The sequence below is a fragment of the Typopeltis vanoorti genome, chromosome 20 (genome assembly GCF_054136105.1).
Source record: "Typopeltis vanoorti isolate ZY-2024b chromosome 20, IOZ_Tvanoo_1.0, whole genome shotgun sequence".
Classification (NCBI taxonomy): domain Eukaryota; kingdom Metazoa; phylum Arthropoda; class Arachnida; order Uropygi; family Thelyphonidae; genus Typopeltis; species Typopeltis vanoorti.
In genome coordinates, this window is record NC_143568.1 from 9,986,672 (window position 1) to 10,003,268 (window position 16,597).

Genomic DNA, 16,597 nt, shown 5'->3' on the forward strand with positions numbered 1-16,597 from the left:
ACTTTATACAGATGATGTTATACTTCTAAATCAATCCGCTACTAGTCTGCACGATTCTTGACTAAAGTGAATAACGATTGCAATAGATTTGGTATGAAGATCAGCAGTAACAAGATAAAGGCAATGAAAATAGGCAGAGACAATGAAAATATCAACTGCATTGTGAATGGAGAAACCTATAGAACAAGTAAAACATTTCAGCTACTTAGGCATGATTTTTACTGAAGATGGTAAATTAAATATGGAAATAGACAACAGAATCAACAATGTTAGAATGGTAGTAACTCAACTGAATAAATTTATATGAAATAATAGAGAAATTAGTGAAAACACTAAATTAGCTGTATACAAGACAGTGTTCAAACCAGTTTTAACTTATGGATCTGAGAGCTGGGTCAGAAGTGAAACACTTGACCAAAGACAAGAGACCACAGATATGACAGTCCTGAGAAAGATTAGAGGCATGAACAAATGGCATTAATAGCAATATCATAAAAAACAAAGATATTAGGAAAGAACTTCACATTATTAGCATCTGGGAATGTGTTAGCAGAGCTAATCTCAGCTATGTTCACTTAAACAGAATGGGAAAGGAAAAATTAAGAAAACAAGCGTTCTCTGCCAGGCTGGTAGGAAAAAGACCCAGAGGAAGACCAAGATATAGGTGGAATGATATAGTAAAAAGTACCTTAGAAAATAGAAATATAAGATCTGATAATGTTTAGTCTTGACAATTAATAGATATTGATTTGGAGGAAAATTGTAAAAAGGAAGTTAGTAATGATGTAAGTTTTTCATGTAGTACTATCACATCTTGTACATCCCTTGAGGGTACATATCAGGAATTTGATGATGATCTTAAGCAATATGTTAAGAACTAATGCAGATTTCATTAAGTTTAATTTATGCACCAATACATTTCTTATATTGTATTATGAAATGTAATTCAGTTTACTATGATAATCATTTCTTCTGTCATAAATGAATTGCTGCTTAACTATATAAATGGCCATATGGATGAAATACATCAAATAATTTATGCTTTGTATCCAAATGTTGTTCAAATTTCAATGGATACATTCAATCAATGTATGTATGTTTACATGACATAAACACATTGTGGGGTTTAACATTGGCAGTAATAGTCATTCAAAATACAATGGTGAGGATTCATAGGATCCATGATATGAAATTATTCAACATCTGTTCATAATAAAAATATAAATTAATTTCATTTATTCATCTAAATTATGAATCTGTCTTAACTAATTTTTATTATGTACATAATATTGGTAACGTCTCATAAAACAGTAACACATTAAGATGATATGAAATTATTCAACATCTGTTCATAATAAAAATATAAATTAATTTCATTTATTCATCTAAATTATGAATCTGTCTTAACTAATTTTCATTATGTACATAATATTGGTAACGTCTCATAAAACAGTAACACATTAAGATAGCTCTTCATGCACAGTTTAGATACTTTCACTAGAAACTATCAAAAAAGATAAACATGAATACTTCACTCAACCGATTTACAACAACAACAAGAACAAGAAAAAAAAAGACTCATCCTAATGTCATCAAAATAAGATAACAATCAAGCACTTACTTTTCCATTTTCGATATTCTTCTTCTACAGATCTTTTCAACTGAGCCTTATTTTCTTTGGCCACCTGATGTTGATGGAAGAAATCAGCTAAAACTCTAGGAAAGCACATAAGAGTGAAACTAGACCAACTATGGGGTGTGTGTTGCATCACTGTTGTGAGAATATCTTTACACCAACTTCCAGATAAGGTTTCTGACCCTTAAATAAAAAATGCACTTTCAGTAAAAAAAAGTACCTCTTTTTCCTAACTCCCCTGATTAATATTATGTCATTATCATCATGATTAATATATGTTAATAAACTGTATATAGTTATGTAAGTCTTTACAGAAAAGATTTTCCAAATACACAGAGAAAACTAAGTGAATAATTCCACAAAAAGTGAAAATTTCAACGACCACTTCAGTGCTTTAGCTACGTCTTTTTAATATTATTATTATTTAAATATATAATTCTAATTAATAATTAAGATATAATTTTCATCCATTACTAACAAAGTGAATGGAGAAGAAAATACAGAATAAAAAATAATAAATATAGAATATAGAAACTATAGAAGAAAATATAGTGTTATGTCTTCTTTGTGGTTAGTCTTCTGTCATATCTTTCATCTATTGAAATGATGCATTTCATGGTAATTGGGAAGTTAGTTTCGAGATTCTTGTTAATCCTTTTAAAACTATGCACATATAAATATAAACAGAGATTTTCACTCATGAAAGTTATTTTCTTGATCATAAATTAGTAAATAATAATATTTTTTGGTTTACCGATCAAGTGTTGATCAATTTTATTAACTGAACCAACTAGTTTCGCCACACTTATCTGTTGGCATCTTCAGGGCTTACATAGAGGTTTAAACAATCTCACAATTATGTGTAACTGCAAACTGACAAGAATAACTGTAAAACACTGACTAGAATAATTACAAATAAAATAGTATCGAACGTGAGTGAAACACGTATTGCATGTACAAGATCAGCTAGCTGTTGCTGAGGAACTTTCTGTAGTTTGTATTAAAGTTCATTTCTTCCGTTTTTAAGGTTCTGATTAGGGTTTTCCATAATACTCCCAGAGATATGATAGTACTACATGAAAAATTTACATCATTACTAACTTCCTATCTACAATTTTCCTCCAAATCAGTCTGTTACTTGTCAAGCCTCTAACATTATCAGATCTTATATTTCTATCGTCTAAGGCACATTGTACCATATCAATCCACCTATATCTTGGTCTTCCTCTGGGTCTTTTCCTGCCAACCTGGCAGAGAACACTTGTTCTGCCAATCTTTCTTCGCCCATTCTGTTTAAATGACCATATCACCTGAGATTAGCTCTGCTAACGCATTCCTGGATGCTGACAATGTCTAGTTCTTTCCTGATATCCTCGTTTTTAATATAATATTTCCATTGATGCCATCTCTTCACGCTTCTAATCTTTCTCAGGATTCTCATATCTGTGGTCTCTAGTCTTTGGTCAAGTGTTTTACCTCTGACCCAGCTCGCAGATCAATAAGTTAAAACTGGTTTGAAACACTGTCGTATACAGCTAATTTAGTGTTCTGACTAATTTCTCTCTTATTCCATATGAATTTATTCAATTGACTTCCCACCATACCAGCTTTGCAGATTCTGTTGTCTATTTCTATATTTAATTTACCATCTTCACTAAAAATCGTGCCTAAATAGTAGATGCAATGTTTTACTTGTTCCACAGGTTGTCCATTCACAATGCAGTTGACATTTTAAACGATTCTGCCTATTTTCATTGTATTTGTCTTTTTATTGCTGACCTTAATACCATATCTATTACAACACTTATTCAATTTAGTCAAGGAATCTTGCAGACTAGTAGTGGATTTATTGATAAGTATAACATCGTCCGCATAAAGCAAAGAGCTGACATTAACATCTCCAATTTTGATATCATGCTTAATACCACTTTCCTTCATAATGTGATCCATAGAGATAATGAATAACAGAGGGGATAATGTACATCCTTGTCTCACACCAGATTTAACATTAAACCATCTTCCTGTACTTCCTTCTATTCTATCTGCTGACTTACAACTCAAATAAAGACGAAGTATTGCTTGATATAATGCCCCATTGACACCATATAACTGCAGCGTATTGAATAGCTTCTCTCTTGGCACCTTGTCATATGCCTTTTCCAAATTGACAAAACTTAAATATAGATCTTTGTTATATTTCCAGGCTTTCTCGACTATCTGTCGTAAAGCGAAGATCTGATCCTGACAGCCTCTATTTGGGCTGAATCCAGCTTGTTCTTCACCAACCTTTTCTTCTGAACCGTTTCTCAACTATACTTGCATACATGTTACCAGGAACACTCAGTAGGAAAATACCGCTGTAATTCTTACATTCAGTTTTATTTCCCTTTTTATACATGGGTACTATGAGAGCTCTACTCCAATCATCGGGAATTCGTCCCTATATCAAGCCCTTCTGAACTATGCAGTGCAGCCATTGCAAAACTTTTATACCACCATACTTCAGCATTTCTGGTCGAATATTATCTACTCCTGCTGCCTTTCCACATTTTAAGCCATTGATGGCTTTTTCTACTTCAAGTATGGATATGTATTCCTGACTGTATGCCTGTTGAGGGTTTTTTTACCACTGTGCTATCACTGCTTGTTTTATTTAGCAATTTTTCGAAGTAATTACTCCATACTTCAAGGATATCTTTTTCTCCTGTTTTCATATCACCTTTATCATCTCTAACTCCTTTTACAGTACTCTTTCCTCCATTCCTAAGCTTCTTCAACAACCTCCAGAATATTTTGCCACCTTCTTGATATTTATTTTCTATATTCTTGCCAAAGTCCTCCCATGACTTTTGTTTAGCTAGTTTTACACATTGTTTAGCATTCTTGCATTTGTCTCTATATTCTCTAAGAGCACAAGCTGACTTATTTGACAGGAACTTTTGATATGCTTTTTTCTTTTCCTTCACTGCCTCTTTAACTTCCTGTGTCCACCAGGGAGTTCTGATTTTTTTATCCTTACAGACAACCTTACCACATGCCTCTCTGGCAGAATCAATCAATGTTTTCTTCAGAGTTTGCCACTGAATCTCCAAGGTTTGATTCCTGTTCTCAAACTCTTTCATTTTTTCTTCAATATTCTTTGTGTATTTTAGTCTACAGTTCACATCTGAGAGCTGCTCAACTTTTATTCGCTTTAAAACTTTCTTACATGTTATTCTTTTCAATATGAAATTCAATTTTATCCTGCTCAAGACTAACTAGTGATCACTTACAATTTCAAATCCTCTATACACTCTGGTGTCCTGCACCAGGGAGAAAACATCACTATCAACAATAACATAGTCAATGAGACTTTTCTTATTCCTAACCTCTTCTCTCCATGTGAATTTGTGTACATTTTTATGTTGGAACATGGTGTTAGTAATAACCAGTCCATGTCCTGAGCAGAAATCCAACAGATATTTGCCATTATTATTAGCTTTGCTCTTTTCTCCAAATTTTCCCAAAATATTTTTGTATGTCTGACAATCATTTCCTACTCTGCTATTTAGATCCACAACAAGGACCAACTTTTCCTTTTTCATTGTGTCAGATGCTTTCTCTAAATCCCCAAAAAATTCCTCCTCTTCTACCTTAGTAGAACCTTCTGTGGGACTATAGGCACAAATAAGTCTCATTGTCCAGTTCCCCATTCTGATATTTGCGCACATCACTCTACTTGAGACTGACTGCCATTCAAGAACATTTATTGCTCAGAAAGATCTCACCAGTTTCTGTCTTTTTTGTTTCAGTCATCCCTATTATGTTGATCTGGTACTTATCTAATTCCTTAGCTAGCTCCATTTCTTTGCCATTCAGCCTTCTTATGCTGATCTTTAACTCTGGTGATGCTGAGTTGGGGTGGGCTTTCAGATTTGTTCCAGTAGCTGACTTTTAGCTGTTTGCCTTGGTTCCCTGGCAAAAACAACGGGGGCCTTGTTTAACTGGGCGACGCCCCAGCCCGGCATGAAATTTTGTCATGATGTACCATCATTTTGTATATTAGTTTAAGCCAATAAGAATGCAATTTGGTTGGCTAAATCCCAAATTGCCATGCCATCCTCATTCGTTCGTTCATTATCCACGTAGATACCTAACAGGGTGCACCACGAGAAGGTGAAGATTGGACATTCGGTCAGAAGCCCTGGTCGGTTCTCCACACTCCTTTAAAGGCTGTGTGGAGGTCTCCTCTCAGTTATACAGCTTTGACCATTAAGCACCCCTTCAAATGTATAATGTTATTTACAATATTTCATGCTGCGGTTCTCCTTCCAATTTCCAAGAATTGCACATTACGATTTGAAATCATTCTGAAACAAATTATGTATCAACTATGCCCAGTGGGAAACATGCAATGAATGTAATATCAAATATTAATATCATTATTATAATTTTTTTTCGTTGTTTCTAGTTTGGATATTATGTAACTAAATTTTTATTACTATTTTACACTAAAAATGAGCACAGGTACATGCATCCTCAAGTAAAATACATCTTTTAAATTCTTTTATGAACAGTTTTGAAAATAATGTATGATCTGAAACATCTGTAGTATGAATACTACAGATGTTTCAGAAAAGTGAACACCAATGCATGAACATGCAGCTGCACTTTTATTTTTTTCAAATTTTTCTTTCTTTCCAAGATAACTGTATTAGATAATTTTGAATTTTTTGATAATAAAATAATGTCTGATGTATTATAAACATTGAAATTAAGAACTTTTTTGACCTTAAAGGTGATTAAGCAGAATTAATTTTGACAATTACATTGTATTAGCATACAAAAGAAATGCCACTATTTCTGTTTAGGATGTTTGCTAATCAAGAGAGCAGATAAAAATGTAATAAGATATTTCTGATATATATGAGGGTTTACCCCAAAATAACCAGAAAACATTTTCAGTTTTCCGCACCAGTTTGGCAAGTGGTGTCATCCTGTGTGAACTGGTTCGTTGTTCTGGCTGCTTTTTTGTTAGTCTTACAAGCAAGTTTGGCGGTTTTGTGATAACTGACCACAAGGAACACAGAACGTGTGTGAAATTTTGTTTTCTACAGCCGAAACTATTGTTATGCTTCGGCAAGCCTTTAAGGATGCCGCTTAGGTAAAAAGAGGTCTACAAGTGGTTTTCCCATTTCAAAAATGGAGATATGTCAGTTGAAGACCAACCACTATCTGGCTGACCTTCAACAAGCAGAAATGATGAAAACATCAAAAGGTTTGCTAGGCTTGATTAATTAAGATAGTTGAAAAACCTTTTGAAGAGATGAATTTGTTATGGAGTTCTTGCCAGCAAATTTTAAGAGATTTGCAAGCAAAATGTGTGTCTGCTAAATTTGTGCCTTGTTTGTTCATGGAGGATAAAAAAATTGTGTGAATGCTTGCTGCAATTTGAGGGAGCAAATTCTTAATGACCAGCCCTTTCTTTCAAAAGTTGTGATCAGGGATGAGTCTTGGTGCTACAGTTAAGATTCAGAAACAAATTCAGAAATAAACAATGATGTAGACAAATTGAAAGAAAGTCGCTAGAGGCCATAAATAGTATTCCAGCTGCACAGTTCCAGAACTGTTTCCAGCAATGGAAAAAACATTGGGACAAGTGCACTGATTCACATGGAGAGTACTTTGAAGGAGATTAGAATATGGTATTATAAACTTCAATAAAAAATTAAAAAAAAAAAAAAAAAAAAAATTCTGGTTATTTTTAGGTACCTCGTACACTGCTTGGAAAGAAGTCGAAGGACACCATAGTGTGAGGAACAAACAGCCATGGTTATCACCTTAATAAAATGTAGGATCTGCTTTTGATGAAATGACTGCAGCGATATTATGAGGGCATTTCCACAAGTGCATGCCAGCAATCAATGGGAATTTTGGGCCATTCTTCCTGTAGGAATGTAATAAGGTGCCGGACTGTTGTGGAGGAGATGTCTCTTGACCTCATCCAATGCTCCAATCCTTCCCACAGATGTTCAATACGTTAAGATGAGAGCTCTGTGAAGGCCAGTCAAGGCCTCTGTGACGTTCATGTCGTTCATGTCCACAAACCATGCAGTTATAGCCGCAACCATAATTAATTCATTATTACTTAGAAAAAAGGAAATTATTTTGTTTCAGAATCGTTTATACATTTTTCATTAAGATATGATGCATGTTTTAATTTTTCTCAGAATTTATTAATCACTTCCTATTTAAACTTTCATCCCCACCCCACCCACACAACCCATACACACTCTTATATCCTGATCCAGTTGGAAGATATTACTATTATCAATAAATAAATGAACATTCTCTGACACTTTCGTTTCTCAAAGGAATGGAAAGGTGTCCATTAACACTTCTAACATTCCTTTAGCTCGAATGTTTTGCGGACAGACTGTTATCTTCTCCTCTCACCATTACCGATAAGAGGACCTGAGGAACTTTTTCCAAGCCTTTCTTTGACCCAGCTCTAGAATCAGTCAATTTTGGCAGAGGCAAGAAAGTTTTTTTTTTCCTTCTCCCTCCTGAAAACTCTGATTTTAACCACACATCTCAAAACTATTGATCACAGAACTCATGCTATTACAAACAATAATTTCAGTATTATGGTTTAAGGCAAGGTGGCAGTAGTTATCAACCGTACTCTATCCTGAAAAGGATAGAGCACAATGGATAACACTATCCTGAAAAGAATGGATTCATTGACAGTGTGCTATTAGTGAAGGCTTGAAAGATGGAGACTAGTGGCCAACCTATCTTCAAAATTAGGGATAAAAGAGCTTTACCTATTCTATATGATAAATAAAAGGTATTAGAAGAGATGGGACTTCTTAATCCTAACATTTATTTCTAAGTCCTTATGTACAGTGCACCACAAATTTGCAAAATCCTACTTAAAAGCAAAAGATGTACTCAACCAAGATATCCATTTATTTAATGATTTATCCCAATAAACCAATATGATTTCTGTAAAGTGATTTGTGGCTCTATTACTATTTGGAAACCACTTCAAGTGAAAACCATTCCAAAAAAAAAGTAAAAGAAAATATATAATAAAAACAGAAAAAACAATAAAAACAACAGTGATCTTTTGGAAAATATAATTTGTTTAATTAATTTTTATTACTAGAATGGCCTTTTATATTAAATGTGTGTTTTAAGTTAAAAAGGTTTTGTTTAGAAAGTTATTTTTTTAATCATATAAAAAATATTCTATTCTGTCACTTCTACAGCAAATCTACTTGCCATAGGTGAGTGGGCAAACGCATTTGTTGTGCCCTGCTTTATATTCTGCAGTTGATTTTGTTGAGTTGGAGGATTAAAAACCTATTTCTTCATGGATAAAAACTTTTACTTCCCTTCCAAAGATCACCTAATTTTGGAACTGATTGAAGAAAGGCTTATAAAAAGATTCCCTAGGACATGGTCTTTCTGATAGAAAATAGTGTCATGTATGTTACTAGCATATCAAGTTACCATGAAGAAATGCAAGCATCTATGTTATTACTATTATCAATAATGTAATTAAGGCTTTTCATATTTTCAGGTTGATAATAGTTTATTTATTATACATACCTGTCACATGCATTGCTCTCGCAAGTGTCAAAACGAGAACTTTGTTCAGTTCCTCAGATTCTCCTGAGAGTAATGTCTTTGGTTCATTTTGCACACGAGATAGCTGTGGTTGAACTTCAGCACTGCCCATTCCAGCAATCAACTTGAGAGCTGTACTCTCTACACTAATGATTATATAACAAACAGTATAAACAATTTTTGATCCCCAAGACAAAAATAAAACATTAAGAGCATATTTAAGTTTATAGAATTTTTACTTTATAATAACATTTCATATTACTGCATTTTTGAAAATAAAACCATTTTCATCCAAAACTGTTCATAAATTTGTTTCCATATTTGATTACAAGTTGGTTAAACAGAAAAGCCTGATAACACATGCAGTACCTGAATATTCTCCCACTGTCCATTGAGAAGATTACACACCTCTCTGCTGAAATATTAGTATACAAAAATGTTAATTTATCACAGTATTTTGACAAATTTGTCATTGTTTGCACTGCATTTTTGTTACAAGTTCATATGATAATGGTAGGTAGTAGCAGATAAAAAGGTAACTTAAAAAATAGGTTGGTGAAATCATTCCAGATGAGAACTGAAAACCAGACTCTACTGAACTTCTATCTTAGGAAAATCCTGCTTACACTATTGAATGGTACTGATGTGCAACTTACCTTGAAACATGGAACAAACAGCAAGCCAAAATGAACTTTTATGAATTTTTTTTTTAAGATGACCTTGTGCACAAGAGGTCACATAGCCCATAACAGAAGAGTGTTATGCATAGGCAAGTGACTATGAATAAAGCCATTGCGATTTTTTTGAACAGTTGGAAGGTAAGAAGCCATTCCATAGAACATATGTAGATGCAATGAAAGAGGGGCAGAATGAGAAGTAGGTTTGGTAAATCTGATGCTGAAATGTATACAAATGCTGACTAGTAACTGGTTATATTTTTTACATACTTAGAGAAAGTGGAGAAATGAAGGCAGGTAATTCAGCAGAGCAACACCTATCAAACTGGTATAAAATGTGTAAGTAGATATAGAATATCTATAAGAAAATGACTAAAGAACTCATAAAGTTGTACGAGTGAGAAGCAGAAAGGGGGGGGGATCTATTAAGCAGAATGCTCTGTCCTAAATTTTCAGTCTGCATTTTCTATGTATCACCTCAAATGAAAACAATAGTAGTTAGATAGAACTGGGATTTATATAATATTAAAAGTTGTACAAGAGAAGCAACATCTTGAATAGGAGACAACACCAAATTTTTGGAGGATGAAGGAGGATGTTATGTGTTTGTTCTAGGAAAGTCTAGAGGTGTAAGCCAGACTGTTAAGAGACATCTGGTCTTGACAGATGGGTGTATTATCAAAAGGCAAAGGGAAGTGAAGCAAGATCTTTTTTATAAGGAATAAGATTATTCTGCTGAAAAACTGTATTCCTTTCAAGCAAAAATAAAACTATCCTAAAACATTCAGACATCATGATTGGCTTTGATATTGCATCTCTATTTATTAATGTGCCACTTACAGAGATCCCTGAACAGGTTATGTCTTTCTTCCTCTTCAACATTTTTAAATTATTCTCATTTTCTATACATGCAGGTGACTTTGCATGGAAAGAAAAAAAAAAAATATTCAAACAACTTGATGGACTGCAGCAGATTTCACAGCCCATTTCTAGGTAGAACACTTAGAACCCACATTCAAACCACTAGTCTATGACCAAGCAATATTATAGATGTTTTTTAGCACATTCAAACAGCTAATATCTAAAAGTATGCTCCACAAGAAAAAGAGAAACAAACAGAATAGCTGTCTTTCCTTCCTAGACACATTCATTACAAGTCTTTCATATGGTGCATGATCTTTTTAAGTTTATAAAAAATCTAGAACAATAGAAGGTGCTTGCATAAAATATTACGTGCTGCTCCTATTCCTCTGCATTCACCCAGCCCCTTGCGATCACAAAAAAAACCTTCCCATCTTATATCCAAAATACATCTGAAAAGATAGTTAAAGTGCTTAATAATTTCCACACCACATTCAAATCACACGTCTACACAGCTATCTTTTTACATTCTCATAAGGACAAACTCCATATTTTAACACATCTATTAGTGTAAAGTTGTGTGGTTGTAACTTGGACTAGTATGGACAGACAGGACAATGTTAACTGCCCTGAAAAACATAAAAGTTACATTTACTATTATCATAATGTCGAAATTCAGGACTAAGTATACCATGGAAATTGCCACGGGTCTTAGAGATCATTTTCAGTGTTAGCATCAACTATGAAGCCCTTTTTTCAGTAGGTATGGCTGTATTAATTCACCAACAACTTGTGAGCCAAGCATTTTAAGACACCCCCTTCCCCTAGCAGTGAATACATTTTTTTATTTAGCCCTGTTCAAGCCTGGAGATAGTAAGGGAAGGTGAAGTGAGGTTTTTCTTGCAAGAAAGACAAGACTGTTTTAATAGCATTGAAGTTGATGAGGCCATCCTCACTCCAATGAAAATGGAAAGGTCAGTGATTAAGGCCCTGGTTATGATGCTTGGAATGTTTTGATACAAGGTTGGTCAAATAAAGAAGAGGATTGGAGTGTAATGTCATCAGCAAGAATACAGACAGAATCTGACATTAGTGAGAGAAGTTTATTCATATAGAGAAAAAACACAATGTAAAAAAAGTCTGAAGCCCTGGAAATATTCAAGGTAGAGAAATCTAAAGTGGGAAGGAGGAGGAGAGCCATTCATTTCATTCACCATAATAAGTGTTATTTATTATTATTATTTTTTTGAAAAATCACCAAACAGTTGCAATTTCAGCTAAATGCTAAAAGTCATAATGTAAACTATTCATCTTCACTTTCTTCTCTCCTTTTAAGTTTATAAAAAATCTAGAACAATAGAAGGTGGTTGCATAAAATATTACGTGCTGCTCCTATTCCTCTGCATTCACCCAGCCCATGCGATCACAAAAAAAAACCTTCCCATCTTATATCCAAAATCCTTTAAGGTTCAGAACTTTTTTTTTTCTATATGAAAGACTTTTTTTTTGTAGTTCAATTTATGAATCAATTTATCATTCTGTATCAATTGTTACATAATGTAACATTTGATAAACTTTTAAACATTTTCCTTTCTATACGAAGCACTTCATAAATATCTGCTTTCGAGGTCCAAAAATCTAATTTCTCTCACAACAATATTAGTGTTCTTTTCACTCCATGCATGCTCTGCTACATTACACACTTCCAGTTTTTGTTTCAGTTATGAAGCAAGAAAAATGAACTGCCATTATGTGTTATGGTTATGGTGCTTTACTTGAAAACAGTAAATCTCACGTAATTGAAATTTGTGAAAAAACGTGCAAGTTTTTCATATCAATATGTTTTTAAATTAAACTGAAGTTATCATTTACAGTAAATAAATTTTTAATAAAATCAATGCATTCATTTAGTTCGATATTAAACTTACTTGTATATAATTCTCGTTTCCACGAGAATTACGATAATCCACAGAGATGATATCGCACGTAAAGCATGCTATTAAGGTAAAATGAAGTTAAAGCTATCAAGACAACTGAATCATCTCGCCTTCCTAAAACGCTGCCGGGATAACCAGGTAATTCCTAACTGTGTGAAATTCAAGCACCGTTTCTCTTCGCAAAAGGCTCTTCGTATTTATAACTGTGCCAGCCAAGCCTTACTCAGAGAACAAATTGCCACCACTCGCCGGTTCCTGAATGATGCTAACTTAGCTATACAGGCACTCGAAGATGACCTTTCAAGCACCTTAAGCCACAAAATTTGGTCTATTTTATACGACATCTCGTGCACTGCAGCAGAGAAAGAATTTAAAAAAGTACAAGATCGACACATAAAAAAATTTGAAAAAGAACTCGATCTCGAAACCACAACTTCCTACCAAAACGGTAGTCAACCTTTCGTCACTTAGTGTAAAACCTGAAGCACTCGATGCCCTAGCACATGGCCACAACTTCGCCATTGAGCCCAGAAAAATACCTGCTGAAGTTATTATGATAAGAATTGAACGCGAGATACGACACCTTCAAAACTACGTCACCAACGATATTCAACTGGATGTAGCTTGTGTTCTGACCAAAGCTAAACCACCAAAAGCCAACATGCCCAGTAAGGAAATTAAATCTCTACTGGAATTAAAGAAAAAAAAACATGAAAATAATAACCACCAAAGCTGATAAAGGGAACGCCACAGTATTGCTTAACCAAAAGGATTACACAGGTAAGCTGAAAGATCTATTGTTAGATCAGGCTACTTACCTCCCTATCGAGTACAATCCCACCAGCTCACAAATTAGAAAATGCCACAGGCTCCTTAAGATGGTCACTTCTTGGCCTGTGGAAATCACAAACAAATTAAAACCATTAAACTCCATACCCCCCTGTATTTATGGACTCCCAAAAATACCTAAGGAAAATGTGCCATTACGTCCCATTGTGGATGGCATTGATTCCCCTACATACAAACTAGCTAAACATTTGGCCAAAGCTCTCTCACACTATACTGGCAACACACCTTCACACATAAAAAACTCAGCCCACTTCAAAGCCAGCATAGAAAACCTTACACTCAAACACACTGACATAATGGTCAGTTTTGATGTCTCCTCGTTATTTACAAATGTCCCACTCAAAGAATCCTTAGAGCTAATCCAAGCTAAATTTCCTCCCGATATTACAGCCCTATTTCAGTTCACAATGAACTCAGGCTATTTTGTTTGGCAAGGAAAATTCTACAAACAAATAGAGGGGACAGCCATGGGTTCTCCACTCTCCCCACCCTTGGCCAACTTTTATATGGAGACTTTTGAAGAGAAAGCCTTAAACTCTGCCCCACAAAAACTAACCATTTCGCTTCGCTATGTTGATGATGTGTTCGCTATTTGGCCACATGGCTCCGATGCACTCCTCTCCTTGCTAACACACTTAAACAACCAACACCCTAGAATCAAATTCACCCTGGAAGAAGAAAAAAACTGCCTTCCTTTCTTAGACACACTAGTCACGCGCCAGCCTGATGGAACCTTCGTTTTCTCAGTCTATAGAAAACCCAACCATACAGGCAGATACATTCACCAATAATCCCACCACTCCTCCTCGCAACAATATGGAGTCATTATGACACTACACAACAGAGCTAAACTTATCTGTTCAAATGACAATGCCCTAACCACAGAAGTAAACCACATTCTCAACACTTTCTCAGCCAATGGCTACCCCCCCCCCTGCAAAAAAAAAATCCAAAAAATATTGAAACCAGTAAACCACAAACCCCCCCCCCACCCCACCCCTCCCTGCTCACAACAAGAATTACTCTAAATCCATCACCATACCCTATATCCGAGGCACCTTGGAAAAAATTTCAAAAATCCTAAAAAAAAAAAAAACATGACTTAACTTCTTGTTACAGACTATATAAAAAATTGGCATCCCTTATCCGCTCTACTAAAGACCAACCTCCTCCCCTCTAGACCTACCTGCTGTAAGCTGTCCTACTTTGGCCAAACAGGCAGGACAGCCAATATCAGAATCTCAGAACACAAGGACTACACCTGGATTCACTAATACAGCCACTCTGGTCTTGCTGACCACGCGCTGGATACCTGCCATAGAATACGGTGGAAGAAAGCCAAGATAATACACCGTAGTAAATACAAATATGAAAGGCTTTTCATGGAATCATCTTCAGCCCTAAGAAACAATCCAAACCTCAACAAATTTGGCTGCATGAGACTGCTTCAAATTTGGGAAACCTACATCAGAAGATCTTCAGCCCAATCGCCCAAGAATACCAACATTGCCCGCTAGGGGGCATCATTAGGACTTTAGGAGAAATAATAGCTTCCTGCTTCTTCCTCACTTACTGTTTGTTGTGCCTGTGTGCACGTGTCTTGTTCTTAAGTTTCTTGAAAATGGCAACATGACGTTGCCGAAATATTGGAGTATATTAAAATTTATTTTAATATATATCCTAGTTGACATTGTAATTTCCTTAAATCATTTAGTAAAAAATTAAAAAATTGTATATATAGTATTCATGACACAAGTAATAGACAATCTATTCTTTTAATCGTAATTTTTTCACAAAATAAACTAGTAATTATAAACACAAAAATTAAAATTGGCACAATCCAATTAAATACTGCGATATATCTATACATCTTATTCTTCAAACATCTTTATCCCTTAAGTAGATGCACATAATAAAGTACTGTCCTAAGGCAATTTTCACAGCTCACGATATGAATTAGCTTAGTGTAATTAAATGCTTAAAAATTTTACATAATGGAGATTTTTTTACCACTGTTACTTAAAAAATACAATTATCTTGCAAAGACAAGTCAAAGATTGGATCATGTGACTGGGTGCATTGTGAAAAGAGAGTTTGGCTCCACATCAAGTGCTACCTACGTTCTTGTTTTTGTGAATTTTATTATTTTTCTTTCCTGTTAAATTGTTGTTCATGGATAATTTATATAAATTCACCCTTCATTATGAACAATAAAGGAAAACAAACATTTATTTGATGTGTTGAGATGTGCTGTGTTACGGCATACATTTTAAACTCACCTTAAAAGAAGGCCTTTATATAATTTATAGCAAGAATTAAAGAATGAATTACTTTGTTTTGTCAACATAACATTTAGTATTTTAACAATATAGACCAACACCTTGAGCGAGTAAAAATTTTTTTTCTTCTGGATAGTAGATTTAAGTTATATTTCTAGCGTTCTGATCTCTGTGTGTAATTTATTAAATAAAAATTTATCTGAATGCTAAAGAAAATTCATTCAATTTGTGAAGAAGATAATATCTCTTTAGTGAAAAATTTTCGAAATCTTATTGTTGTCAAGAAATCAACATTCAAAAAAATATAGGTGACAACACTTCATAAGACATTTTCTCAATAAAAATTGTTGCAAGTTTTTTCACTTGGTCATACTATAAATTAAAGATGCCATGAAATTATATTCTTGGTTTCATCCTTTATCCAAGCGTAAGCAAACAAAATTTGCGCATGAAGTAACTTCACAACTAGGTTACTTGTATATAGAGGCAGACTTCACATTAATTGCCTTAGTATCCCATAATGCAATGCACATATCCTAATGGACATGCTGGTTTAGATTTAATAAATGTCACTCTAGAAAAATAATGTCCATCAACACTCCTGAAATGGGATTAGTAAGTGGGATCAAAATGTTCTTAAATTTGCATTAAGGAAAATATTTAGCATAGAACTCTGCCATTCCAATACAAAAGTGGGAGCATTTTACAAATTTTGGTCTTCCCTCTCCTGCAAAAGAGGAAAAC

At 34.3% G+C, this 16,597-nt stretch overlaps 1 protein-coding gene across 1 annotated transcript in view; it reads right to left on the reverse strand.

Annotated features, from left to right (window-relative positions):
• MED23 (mediator complex subunit 23) overlaps positions 1-16,597 on the reverse strand; it is a 435,475-nt gene that overhangs the window by 182,401 nt on the left and 236,477 nt on the right. Inside the window, exons 17-18 of the mRNA XM_090410280.1 lie at positions 9,233-9,396; positions 1,622-1,819 (exon numbers count right to left, since the gene is read on the reverse strand). Coding sequence (XP_090266406.1) covers positions 1,622-1,819; positions 9,233-9,396 — 362 coding nt within the window. The remainder of the gene's footprint in view (positions 1-1,621; positions 1,820-9,232; positions 9,397-16,597) is intronic.